This window comes from Rhipicephalus sanguineus, chromosome 2 (assembly GCF_013339695.2).
Source record: "Rhipicephalus sanguineus isolate Rsan-2018 chromosome 2, BIME_Rsan_1.4, whole genome shotgun sequence".
NCBI lineage: Eukaryota > Metazoa > Arthropoda > Arachnida > Ixodida > Ixodidae > Rhipicephalus > Rhipicephalus sanguineus.
The window spans coordinates 35381417-35394536 of NC_051177.1; the positions used below are offsets into that span (position 1 = coordinate 35381417).

The window sequence follows — 13120 nt, forward strand, 5'->3', positions numbered from 1 at the left end:
GCTCACAGTTATTTTGCCTTGCGAGTGATAAAAAGCATTTTAATTGCGTCAAAATAAGGGCCTAGGAAAAGCGTATCAAATGCCATAAACAAAGCAACGAGGATGACTGTCGCCACATGAACTGATATGGTACAGATCAAAACGCTAAACGTCGCTCCAGCTGTAGATGAACAATCGCAGCGTGAAAGCTTCACGTGACAATTTCGTGGAAAACTTCACGCCATCTCTCACCAACTCACCAAGATAGCAGCGCAAACTAAGATACATAATCACTTTCATCATCAGGTGTGTAACATTAGTATGACACATACTCGATAATGCAGCTTGGAAGGGTAACAGAAGAAACCGTAGTGAGTTTCGCAAACACGAAACTCTGCAATAGCCTCTAGATGTACTCACGCGAGCGAACTTCCGCAGCTGGTAGAGGTATTCCTTGCTTCCGTAGGGCTTGCATCTGACCCCCACCATGTAGGCGCTCTTGTTGTTGCCTCCAACCGCGGATCTGTACAAGCGCCGGCCAGGGACATGGATATCAGCATCTTCGCATGCCCAAACTTGTTCTTGCTGTTGGCCATGTACATCAGCGTGTAGTTCTGCGACAAAAAAGCGGAATGGGTTGGCGACAGCACAGTTACACGACAGCCTTTGGGGGAGCCATCAGAAGACAGGGTAGCCGCACAAGTTCGGCCACCATATGCGTACGTGAGATAAGAAACGAAACACTTGTCCAAACGAAGCTCGAATGCAAATTAGGTTTAGTGGAAACCTAAAACTCTTCCTCCCAAGAGTATTAATTGATAGTTTGATTATTTATCTAGTCACTTAATTAGTTTCACGTACTGCCAATCTATGCATGATTACAGCAGGAGGGGCACTTATAAGCAATGTTTTAAACATTGAATATTTTATGCATTAGTCCCAGCAGAACAGAATGGATGTATCTCATAAGGAAGTAAATGTCCCAATATCAGAAGCCATAAAAGCACATTAATAAATATAATGACAATTTTATGAGACGCAAGCATTGACCATTTCGAAATGAACATGCACACTAATCATTGTTTACATAATCATTCACCGCGCTGTCAAAAACTCTAACCGGTTCCGTCCTCTTCCACGTAGGCTGCGCACAATGGGGCGGGGGGGGGGGGGGGGGGCACTGTAGTGAAAACTTTGCCCCCGTAATGGAGGACCCTTCACACCCTCTGCTCGTACATAACATACGGCACTGTGCGCAAGTTTCCTAGTTGCCTCATGTAAAAACTTCGCTTTGTATTAACCCACAGGTAGCACAGGAAGGAAGGAACGTGCGCAGTGCAGCCAGATGTAGTCGTTAAATCGCGCAGTGCTTCTTGCATCCACAGACGATACACGGACACGTGACTCACCAGGCTAGGGTGGTACTGCGTGAGGGAGCCTTTCCAGTACGTGGAGCCCTGTATGACGCAGTCCTTTCGCGTCTCGTCCCGTCCGCTGAAGTGAGTGCGCAGTATGAGCACGTCCACGACGTTTTCCCTGGAAGTGCGCAAAGTACCACAGCGATGGCGTTCAGTTAGCAACGTCACGCTACGAAGCTCAAGCTATCTGTAGCTCTGTAGCGTACAGGGGCGTAGCCAGAAATTTTTTCGAGGGGGGGGGGGGGTTCAAACCATACTTTATGTACGTTCGTGCGGCGTTTGTATGTGTACGTGTATATATACGCAAGCAAACCTGAAAAAATTCGGGGGGGGGTTAAACCCCCCCCCCCCCCCCCCCCCCCCTTTGCTACGCCCTGGTAGCGTAGTCTGTTATATTAGAGGCTTGTAACGTCCCGTCATATGTAACGGGATATGATGGCGACGGTCACATATAACCGAGTTCATGTTGCATATAGAAGGAGCGTACCCGAGCGCGACTCTTACGGGAAGTGAACTTGTAGCAGCAGAAATAGGTTAGTATACAGGACTAGAAGGCCAGTAAACCAAAATCGTATGCTGTCAACCGGAGATGGCTTGAGACTGGAAGTGAAAACCGGAAATGTGTACCGGAAGTCCTCCATAGATCGGAACCAATGAAACCAACAGACAATTAAGCGAGGAAAGCGAGGGCGACAATTATTTGTGTTTCAAACTGTAGTGTAGTGATTATGCCCTATACAGAAAGGAATTAAAGTGGATCCCTTTGTGTCGGTGGGATCCGAACCCACAACTTTCGAATTACGCGTCCTATGCTCTACCGGTTAGGATACGACGGAGGGCACTCCCTCGTCCACTCTGTTAGGTATTTATGTGCGTTTAATTCCTGGGAGCGTTAGCATAGGAACGAGCCCCTGGAAGAATTACCATTCTTTCGTACTGTTGATAGACCGGAAGTGGCATAACAGTTAGTTAGTTAGTTAGTTAGTTAGCTAGTTAGTTAAGTTAGTTAGTTAGTTAGTTAGTTAGTTAGTAGTTAGTTAGTTAGTTAGTTAGTTAGTTAGTTAGTTAGTTAGTTAGTTAGTTAGTTAGTTAGTTAGTTATGTTAAGTTTTGTGGCGCAAAAGCAACTAAGGCTATGCTGCGCCAGCCACATGGTGAGAAAAAAAAAGCTCTTGTGAACTCGGCACACATTTTGCAGTAACGGTTAATTTAAAAATTATTTTCTTTAAGGAACTGATTCCGTCAGCCAGATGGAATTAGCATCGTCTTCCATATTAGATTTCCCTGCAATGGCATGACTATGAATGCGTTGTTAGTGATGACTAATGGAGTAAAATGAATAATGTTGTGCGGCTCTACAGAGACCTAAAAACACTCGCGTAATGTATATACTATTAAAATTATGAAAATGAAACAGAAGTTAGGTTTGATCCGAAGACACGTGATAAGTGCAAAGGGATATAAAGGGGGAGAGGTAATGGCGTAGCCAGGGGGTGGCACACCGGGCCCTTGCCACCCCCATCCCCCCGTAATTATTGTTGCCGTGACCCGTGACATACAGAGCACAAACTCACACTCGACCACATCTGCCTGCCCTGCCCCCAATTCAGATAAAACAGGTGTCCCCCCCCCCTTAAAAAATTTTGCCTACGCCCCTGGGGAGAGGATGGCTCGAACTTAATGCACCCTTGTCTTAGTTTATTTTCCATCAATTCATAGAATTCGCAACCAATTTTCTCGCACACTTTCTTTTTCCCACGAGGTAACGGAATTTCGCTAGAGCATCTTCGTACCTCATTTCGTTGTTGAAGACCTCGTAGATGCCTTCGTACTTCTTGAACAGCGCGATGCCGAGAACCACGTACGTCTTTAGTCCGTCCTTTTTCGGTATCAAACCCTGGAGCCGTCTGTACTCCTGAAAAACAACAGTAAGTCAAACGTGTGAGCGTCAGTGCGCAGAAAACTATTCGCACATAATCCCAAAATGCCTGAACACCACTCCGCATAATAATGATAATTAGGACTTGGTCACCTCTGTTTCTGTTCCCGAAGAGTACGTGCTCCCGAACACAATTAATTAAATGTCATTACAGTAATATAACTATCACAACGATTAATTCTTTAGTGACTGTCTCGCTGAGCTATTCTACAACTTCGCTAGATCATGTTAGTATATCCCTCCAGCACTAGGCACCTCGAGCTTTGAACACCATATTGAAGCATGAATCTCAGCTTGCATGAGGATGTTTGCAAGGCCTCTCCGAGTCAAAAGGCAGATTCTTAAATAGGAATACTTATTATTAGGAATGGACACGTATTAGTGACAATGGTCGGCGTGAGCACCAAACGGGCTTTTGATCAGTGTTTTTCCCCAACATATTATAGTAGTGCGATGGAGTCATTTAGATTAACTGTTACCGAAATATTTTGCAATCTTCGTTGTCTGTAAATCACTTCGGCAGCTTACTCTCGAGTGAACTCCTATTTTAATGTGGGCTTCAAACTATATTAACCGTTGTTACCGAGTAATATATAGAAACATGTCACAAAGGCTGGCAAGCGCGTCTCATGCACTCGTATCGGGTGTCTGCGTTAACGAGGCGTATCAAGTGGCGAGGGCCGTGCCCTTATAGTAAGGTCGCGTACCTTGAGGAGGTCAAAGAGCAGCTTAACTTCGCCGGCGTCCATCTCTTGGTCAGGGATGAAATCTAGAACGCCGAGGTCGTACACCTTGTTGGCCCACAGGTAGGGCAGGTAGTGTCTCTCGGCTGTGTTTGACGTGAACTCTGCCTTCGCACTCTCCACGTGCCTAAATGCAAAAAGAGACGGCGACCATGACGAGAAAGTAAGACATTCTGTCGCCACATTTTCTTCAGTATTCGAGGAACGATGAAGACATAAATGTAAAAAAAACGACAAAAAATACAGTAAAACCTCGGTGATACGATCACGGCTCTTACGAATTTCGGGGTGATACGAATTTATCTGTGGTCCCGACCAAGGCCCATTATCCTGCAATGTATTGAGTACGGTTGCTGCGAACCGATTTTCACCCTGCGACGTTTGATACGAACGTACGCTAGCGCACAGGTACGAACAGGTGCTGCCCGCGCTGTCGGGCAAGACCCGGCAGTGACGCGCGGGCGAGGGCATGCGCGCAGCGCGACCATCAACGGTGCGTCGTTGCCTCCGAGATAGTGCGCGCGAATCTTGGAGGCATTTAGGCGCCTTACATATGACGGTTACAGATGACGTTGACGTCGCGCTTTTTTTTCCGACGCGTTGACTAGTGCTCCTGTGCTCGAGGCATCAGCGTCTTTGTACTGTGTTAACAAGTGCCTGCCACGTCGATGCACGCCATGTCCCCGCAATCAGACGTTCTATGAAACAATACTGAAACTTGGGCTGTGGGTCCGTCATGAAGTCCCATTAAAGGTGGACGAAGACCCCAAGAGACGAAGCGGAGGGTCTTGGCGAAGGAGCTTTGCCTCTATCTATCGTGTGAAAAAAGCGCTTCCTAAATCACTTTCGCCGCAGTACTCTGTTGTCATGCAGCAAAGCGTAGTAAGATTAGGAAGGTGCTTCTAGCGGTCACGGGGCACAACACATCTCGTTCATTAATTACACACGCGCGCATGCACTGTATATTTACGAGTACAGGTATGATTGCTGACGTCTAAAAACGTTACTGGCAATCATTCAGAGCTGTTCATGACGTCGCTGCCGCCTTGAAAAACACTAAATCAAAGCGTATGCCAACTTTCTTTTGTCGCATACTGATTTCCTATGTTTTCTGGTGATAGGAATTTCGGATGATACGAATAATTTTGGTAACCCCGCGAGATTAGTATCACCGAGGCTTTATTTACACACACGTAAAACCATGGGATGAAAGGAGTGGGGAAGGAGGAGGGTGGAGGGCAATAGTTAGCTTTGCCAGCGACAGATGAAGGACTCCGCTTCGGGATGCGTGAACGTTCGAACACCGTCAACAAAACTGAAGCGGCTCTCTGCAACGACAAATTCTTTTGCAATGTATAGTTCTACATTTGCGCGGACGTGGCGTCTGACATGAGACTTATCTGGCCAGGTGGTGCACAACAAACAGGCACACCAGGGAAATGTAGCGTCATAACCGCAGCCCTTTGTGAATAGACAAGAAAGGTCACTATATGTATACTGCGTGGTTCTTCGAGTAAGCAAAACGAAAGTAAAAGGAAAACAAGGAAACAAAGCAAAAGCAACGCAGAGGCCATGTAGAAGCCATGTTGAAGCCATGTAGAAGCCATGCAGAGGCCATGAAGAGGCCATGCAGAAGCCAAGTAGATGACAAGCAGAAGCAAAGCAGGAGCAAAGCAAGAGCAACGCAAAAACGAAGCAACACAAAGAAAAAAAAATGCTCACACAGGTGAACGTAGACATGGAGTGAGAGAGAGCGTAAGATGTGATTGCAACGTTTTACCAACTTACGAAGGAAAATGCAAGTATGACCACTTTTGATGTCGTTCGTAAGATGTGCATTTTGTGAGGAAACCGGAACGAGGCGAGCGCTGTTTCGGCTCATGGAGAGTACGATCACTACGTTGCGACACGCAACAAACGATTACATCGTAAAGAGCAAAAGGCGCACTCACTCCGCTGCGACCCCCATGCCGAAGCGGGTCCTCTTGTACTTCTTGGCGTGTTTGAGAAAGCTTCTCAGTTGCACCAAGGAGTTGTTGTCTACGCCGGAGAGCACGTAGCCGGGGTACTTGTACAGCGAGTCGAAGAACACTGCGTCGCACAGGCCATCCGCGGGGAACACCAGCGGGTCGTGACTGCCGTTGCCGTACGCGCACACGAGAGGTCTCTCGCCTAGCTCTGCAGGGCGCACATTTCGCGCCACCGGTAACAAGTAAACGAAATTAATATGCCGAGCTCTCCCTGTTTTGTCTTATTCGTTGTTATGATCGCATAAGATTACATCGCAATGTTTGCGTAAAAATATTATCGTGAAATCGACAGGGAATCGTAACTCTTTCAGGCTATGTTCGTGCAATTGTTGATGCGTTAATAGTTCATCTAATGCAACAACGCTGAAAAAAAAATGCGTATTTAGGACCAGTCGCACACATTGAATTCTGATTGACCTTTGCGGTAAGGTATATGTTCTAGTAAAATGAGTTTGAAGATGGCTTGGCATTTGCCTTAACGCACCAACATGTCATCATGCAGCGGGTTAGCTCGTTCCATTGTTTCTGACGGTTCGTTGTTATTGGCGGTATCTTAAATCCTGCATATATTTGAAGAGGCTGGATAGGTACCTTCCCAGTGCACCGCACATGAAATAGTTCACTTTGTAGTTTATGCCGTTCCTGGGTAATGCTTCCACATAGAATTCGCGTTTTTTAATCCTAACAAAGTTCGCTGAAGAAGCGTAATGTGTGCGTTCGTTCTGTAGGTCTATTCATTCTTCGCTTAATTCGTTCCAAAGCGTAATTCTTGATTCGTTATATGATTCCTAAGATAAAATAAGTATAAAAAGTTTCGAATGAAGTGAGCCACGTTCAATATTTCTGAACAGAAATGGACAAAATTAACTTGCGACTGACGGAAACGAGTGACAAAGAAACACGGCGGAGAAGGTGCGGAGTACAGTGCGGGCGAAGCTGTGCTTTTTACATCTCTAGCAAAAGTGGAGAGTTGGAAATAAGTTTAAGTTGGTGATGACGCTTCTTTCTGCTTCTCCGTGCGCAGCATGTACCGATTTTCGCGCCGTATCTTTCATGCTTTCCTAATATCACGAGTCCCTCTAATGAACGAAAGAAGGGGAATATTAAGGGCTCGTTTTTTTTTGTTAGACACAGCAGTAATGAAAACTAACAGACGGTTAGTCCTCATTAATGTTGTATCTAACAAAGACCCTCCAATTCATTTTACACCCGCGCGTGGCACCCATTGTGTGCGCGGTATTCGCGACGCCTTTCAATCGTTAACTGCCTTTCGCTGTTGGTTGTTCGCCTTCTCTAATGATATATTCATCCAGCTCCACTAACTTTTATGACTTCAAGCGCTTAAGCTGTTTCACTAGATGACTTTCGCACACAGAGACACGCTTGCGTCTTAGGTCAAAAACTTGAACGTCCTGGTAAATTTCGTCAGGGATTCTGGCATCGCTGCTAAGCCAAACGTAATGTATTAAGTAGCAACGACGAACCTTTAACTCTATATGCGCGTAGTATTTATATTAACTCAGAAAAAGTACGTACTCTTCTAGCGGAAACCAGCAAGCACGACTGTCTTTCACAGGTGAAGGTCAGGCGCGCCGCTGATTTGTGGACAAAGCTCACATTTTTTTTCTTAAAGGGGCTCTGCAACACTTTTCCAAGTAATCGTCTAATGGCTTCATTGAAAGAGCTTACTGCCGCACGAATCGGCTGCCGCTAAAAGTTTTAGAATCCGTCAAGTACGAGCGGAGTTACGGGGATTTAGCCGCACGCTTTCAGCGCTTTCCCTCTCCTCTCGTACCAGCGAGCGCGCTGAAAGCTACGCAGGGAGGGGGATGAAAAGGGAGCAAGAAGACGCGTCCCTTCATCAGCGCGCCTCATGACCTTGAGCACTTTATTTTCATTTTTTCTTCGAACGCACGGCTTACTTTCAGTGCGATCGCGAGCGCGCGCGCTGGCACATGGCGGCATCCCGCGGCGGCCACGGTAACTCTGCAGCTCACTATGCTCAAATCAGCCAACGGCCGTGGACTTTGGGCTTATGGCATCATTTGTAGAGAGAAGAGGGAGTGATTTTTAGCTGACTTTTAGAACTAATTGCAAATTCCAAGCCGGGTGATGCGCAATAATGTTTGGCTCGCGTGTTATCAGGAGCCTCGACTACCGATCGGCAGCATTTTCTGACCATGCTCAAAAAGTGTTGCAGGGCCCCTTTAGGTTGTAACAGAGTGTAGTAGGATGTCCTATTTCCATGCATTCAGTGTTGTTTTTTGTCTTTAGTGTTGTTATTATTCGTTTGTTTGCATTTGCCGTAATTACCGCCTTATTTGTGCTACATATCAATGCTTAATTAATGATCATATAAATGTACTAACCGGGTGGCAGTCCTTTCGAAGACGTCGTCTTTTCAGTTTTCGCAGGTTCCCCGGTGGACGTGGCGGGGGGCTTCATGACAGGCTTTTTGCTTGCCGTCCTCGGCTTAGCATTCTGAGCTGGTCTCTCGGTCGGCTTTACAGGAGGCGAGGTGCCGTTGAGTGCCGTCTGAGTGGGGGATGAAGGTGGTGCCCCGGTGGCTTTCGCGGTTTTCTCGTCGGCTTTCGCAGCCGTTGACGATGACGTGGTGACAGTCTTCTTGCTTTGCTTCGCGTGACCGCCGACATCTTTGTCGGCACTAGTGGCTTTCCGACGCGCGTAAACGTAGTTCACGGGTTCGTTGGTGTCCGTCGACTCTACGGCCCCTTTGTGGTTCGCTTTGTCCCCTGAACAGCACGGAAGAGTCGTTGAGCGTGTGTGTAGTGCGTCATCATCATTAGCCTGACTAGGCCCACTGCAGGGCAAAGGCCTCTCCGATGTTCCGCCAATCAACCCGTTCCCGTGCTTGCTGTGGCAACGTTGTCCCCGCAAACTTCTTAATCTCATCTGCGCACCTAACTTTCTGCCTCCCCCTCGCGCACTTTCCTTCTCTTGCAATCCAGTCAGTTACCCTTAATGACCAGCGGTTATCTTGCCTTCGCGCTCTACGCATGGCCCATGCCCATTTCTTATTCTTGATTTCGACTAAGATATCCTTAACACCTGTTCGTTCCCTCACCAACTCTGCTCTCTTCTTGTCCCTTAAGGTTACGCCTATCATTTTTGCGTGTGTGTAGTTCAGGCTTGGTCGAATAGTGGCCTCCGCGCGCGACCTCCGCGCGCGTGACCACGCGGCTGACAACGGGACTTTTATATTCTCGTGTTGCAGCCGCGCTGCTCTCTACTGAGCGATTAGTTGGCATTATCATCACGCCGCATATATTTAGGCCGGTGATAACGTTTTCCTGCCGCTATAAAAAAAGATACAGTAGCGAATGTTCTGTGTGTGCACAACATCTTTATTGGTGAGAAAAGCGCAAATGCGTTTTTCTTTAGCATATTACTGCGTACATTGACTAGTGGTTGGCGATTCGACTTCGGCATCGCTTCAAGCGTGCTTTCTGCTGCGGAATATGTTCGATATGTTAAAACGGAAATAATAATTTTTGAGGTGTGACGTGCCAAAACCACGATATGATTATGAGGCATGGCGTGGTACGGGGATTCCACAATAACTTTGACCCCTCTGGGGCCACGATTCCGCCTCCCATCGAAATGTGGCCGTCGTGGCCGGGAATCGAACCCGCGTCCTTGAGCTTAGCAGCGCGACGCCGTAACTGCTTAGCTACCACAGCGGGTTTGAAAGAAACGGCCATTTGTGATTTGCGATGTTGCAACGACCAAAACGGCCATTTGTAGAACGCGTAAAAAGGTACCCCCGAGTTCGGTTGTTAACTTCGCGCCGTTCGAAGCAGATGCTAGAACAGCGAATCGACTTGATACAATAACAAACAAACACCCTTCAAACGACACGCGAGGGAACTGTACAGGCTTTCCCCAAGTGGGCTGCGAGAAAAATGCCACAGGGTCCCTCGTTCTGCGCTGCCTCCGGGATCGGAGGTATTGGAAGCTTTACGTACATCACGTGGTTTTGTAGAGGCTCCGAGATCGGCCCACCTTTGACAAAGCGACGATGACATGTGATGTCATCATGTGACGTCTGGTTATGTGTCACAAATGTTAGCTACTTGCGACGTCACGATGATGATATAGAGTGACGTCATCACGTGATGATTCTTTGCGTCAATCGTGTTGACACCGACGCCGCCGACGGTCACTTTCCGCGTTGAATGAGGCATCTAAGGCTTTCGCCTTAATACCTAAACTTGTAAACACTAGCACATTTTAAATGGTCGCATTCTGTTGTAAAGAGCCTTACCTCGGCTAGTAATGGCGATGAGGAGGACCACGCCGACGGTGAGAACAAGTATTACTACGGCAGACACGGTGAGATACTTGGTTCGTTCGGGTTGCGCTTCGGCCTCGAGTCTGCAAGGACGAAGCACGTGGTAGATTACGCACCACGCTCAAGAGGGCCAGTGTTGGACGCAGCTTGGTGCATATTGATGCGACACGCCGCATTTTGGTTATGATTGCTGTGAACGTTAATACTTATTAAACAAGGTGCTGCGCAAAGGAAACACGGACAAGGAAGTGAACGAGGACGGGCGCAGCACCTTGATGTACGACCGACTCGGCCAGCAACATGCATTATCGAAGTTAATACTTACCCGGTCGTTGTTTTTTCTAAACGAAAATAGAATCAAAAACAAACTGAAGTTATATTCACGGGAATAACTCTGTTATCAGTTGTATGCGGCGTAGATTGGCCGAATGAGCGAAGGTGGCCGGTGATGAGGTGTAATAAATCTGGGCAGACACTTCTTCCTCTCCAATTTGGAATTATTTTCACGGCGTATCACTGCCGATTGCGATTGGTCCCCTGGACGTCGGTATAGTACTCAATGTCGTGTTCGTTAGAGACCTTTGGGCGAATTCTGAGACAATTTGGGACTTCGCTGCGTAAAGTTTTTATCGAAACAAAAAGTACGAACTTCGATAAGAAAAAAGTTTCCTCCGATGAAGATAAAGATTATGTTAAACTTTAGACTTCCGCTGTAGGACCTATGCACAACGTAGCAATATTCACGCCGGAACAAAATAAGTTTTAAAAGTAATTAAGAAATACAACATTCGTATTTATATATCATGAGAATTATTCTCTTTATTAGAGCAAGCGGCGTGAGCAAGCCACAGAAAGCTTTTGGCGATACTATTGTTTAAGACTCAGGATACAGTCGAAAAAAAAGAAAAAAAAAACACTTTTTTTAGCGAAAAGTATCGCTTCGGTCTGTGTCATAACGGGTATTTCGTAACAAATGGTTATGATTCTCGTGAGTTATTGGCAATAAAGTTAAGGGAAAGTTCACGCACCTCCAAAGCCACTGGTCTCCGTGATCTCACCTACGCACAAAGTCAAAGTCGGACGTGAAATACCGCATGTGGAAAAATTAAGACCAAATAAACAGCATATAGTGCGGCACTATGTCATACAGAGTTGCATGCAAGTACCGCGAGATTGGCGTTATCTGGTAAACCTCGGTGTACAATACTCACGGATTCAAACGCGACATCGAAGTTTTTAGTATAACGACTTGTATGCGCAATTGCTCGAGATAACCACGTTGTGTCTGTTTTTTTGTTTATTAATATCGTTAACTCTAGAAGGGTCATAAAAGGGATGGATCAACAAACCGATACAGTTCAATAAAAAATATACACGCGACATAAAAGTGAACATGATTTGAAGGGCATTACAGCATGCTTGCTTCAGAGATATGCAAAGAAGAGTAAAAGGAGAAAAGAAAAAGAAAACACAAATGTACTCGTCGCGACCACAGCGTAACGTTAATGATTAGTGTTTGGAAACGCCGAATGACCCGAATAGGCAAGAGTATGGAGCTCGTTTAGCAATGCAGTAATGGAGGAAGAGGAAACCAGTGAATCGGGCAGCATGTTCCATTCACTAATTACTCGTGGGAAATAGCTATACTTAAAGGAGTCGATTCGCGTCAATGGAGGTTCAGTATACATACTATGCCTGTGCCTGAAACGTGGATTCGGTGATAATCTGAAAACCACGTCGTGTCGCGACGAATCTGGTCTCTAAAGTTTATGTTGGGCCTGGTCTACGCGTTGGAGTGGAAATTACGCCAATGTGGCCCGAACTGAAGACGGTGGAAACGAAAGTATGTGCGTTACTTAGCCCTAAATTGTCCTGTTTCAATCCGGTACTGAACGTCTCTTCCGCTGTTAAGAAGTGCGAATATACATTTAGTTAAGTTCAGTGTGGCGTATATTCGTGAAGAAAATGTGCGAGATCTCCTTACGCGACATCTTCCATTCTTCCTTCGCGATGTTTTTAGGAACGCCTACCGACAGAAGACGGCGAGCATAATAGAGTGAACGTTTCGATGAAGCTATATAGTCTTACTTAGCTCTTGCATAGCAGAGTGTTTAAATAAAGTCACTTGCAATAGCGGTGCATATTATACTGGTAGCACTCTAACGAACATCGTCGTGTCATGCACAGAAAGTAGCGGGAGCGTCTAAGCTTCGTGGTCTGTCAGCGACAGAAAAGATTTGCGGTACGCCAGATAGCTTCGTAGATTTACTTCTTTGGATTCCTGCCAAGCAAAATCGAAATAGGAAATTGGGGAAAGGAAATTTCAACGCACCCATGGTGGCCTTTCCGCTAGGTGTCTTCTTCTTCCTCTCCTATGGCTCGAGATACGATAACAAAATTTAACTAAGAGCTGCAATTTATTGTTAAAGAGACTCTAAAATTAGACACTAAACGAACTTCAACGGACAAGCTATCATTTTATAGCACTATTATAGATAATTTCGCGTTAGTTGGGAACATGAACGCCATATTTCTATTTTTTGAGCTTCGTGCTGAAAGCTTACAGCATTTGTTTGTCTGTCGCCTAAAGGAGACCGGCTCATGCCCACGAGGGGGATTGGCCACACTGACAATTATAAATGGAAATGTAAACCCTATGAAACGTCAAAAAGAAAGAACGAAACGCGATGTAAGTAAAAA

At 46.2% G+C, this 13120-nt stretch overlaps 2 protein-coding genes across 2 annotated transcripts in view; one reads left to right on the plus strand and one right to left on the minus strand.

Annotated features, from left to right (window-relative positions):
* Nucleotides 1–500, minus strand: part of LOC119382721 (uncharacterized) — a 25211-nt gene extending 24711 nt beyond the window's left edge. The window contains exon 1 of the mRNA XM_049412311.1: nucleotides 400–500. Within this exon, the coding sequence (XP_049268268.1) occupies nucleotides 400–468 (69 nt within the window). The 5' untranslated portion in view covers nucleotides 469–500. The remainder of the gene's footprint in view (nucleotides 1–399) is intronic.
* LOC119382725 (myosin light chain kinase, smooth muscle-like) overlaps nucleotides 1–13120 on the plus strand; it is a 141691-nt gene that overhangs the window by 82722 nt on the left and 45849 nt on the right.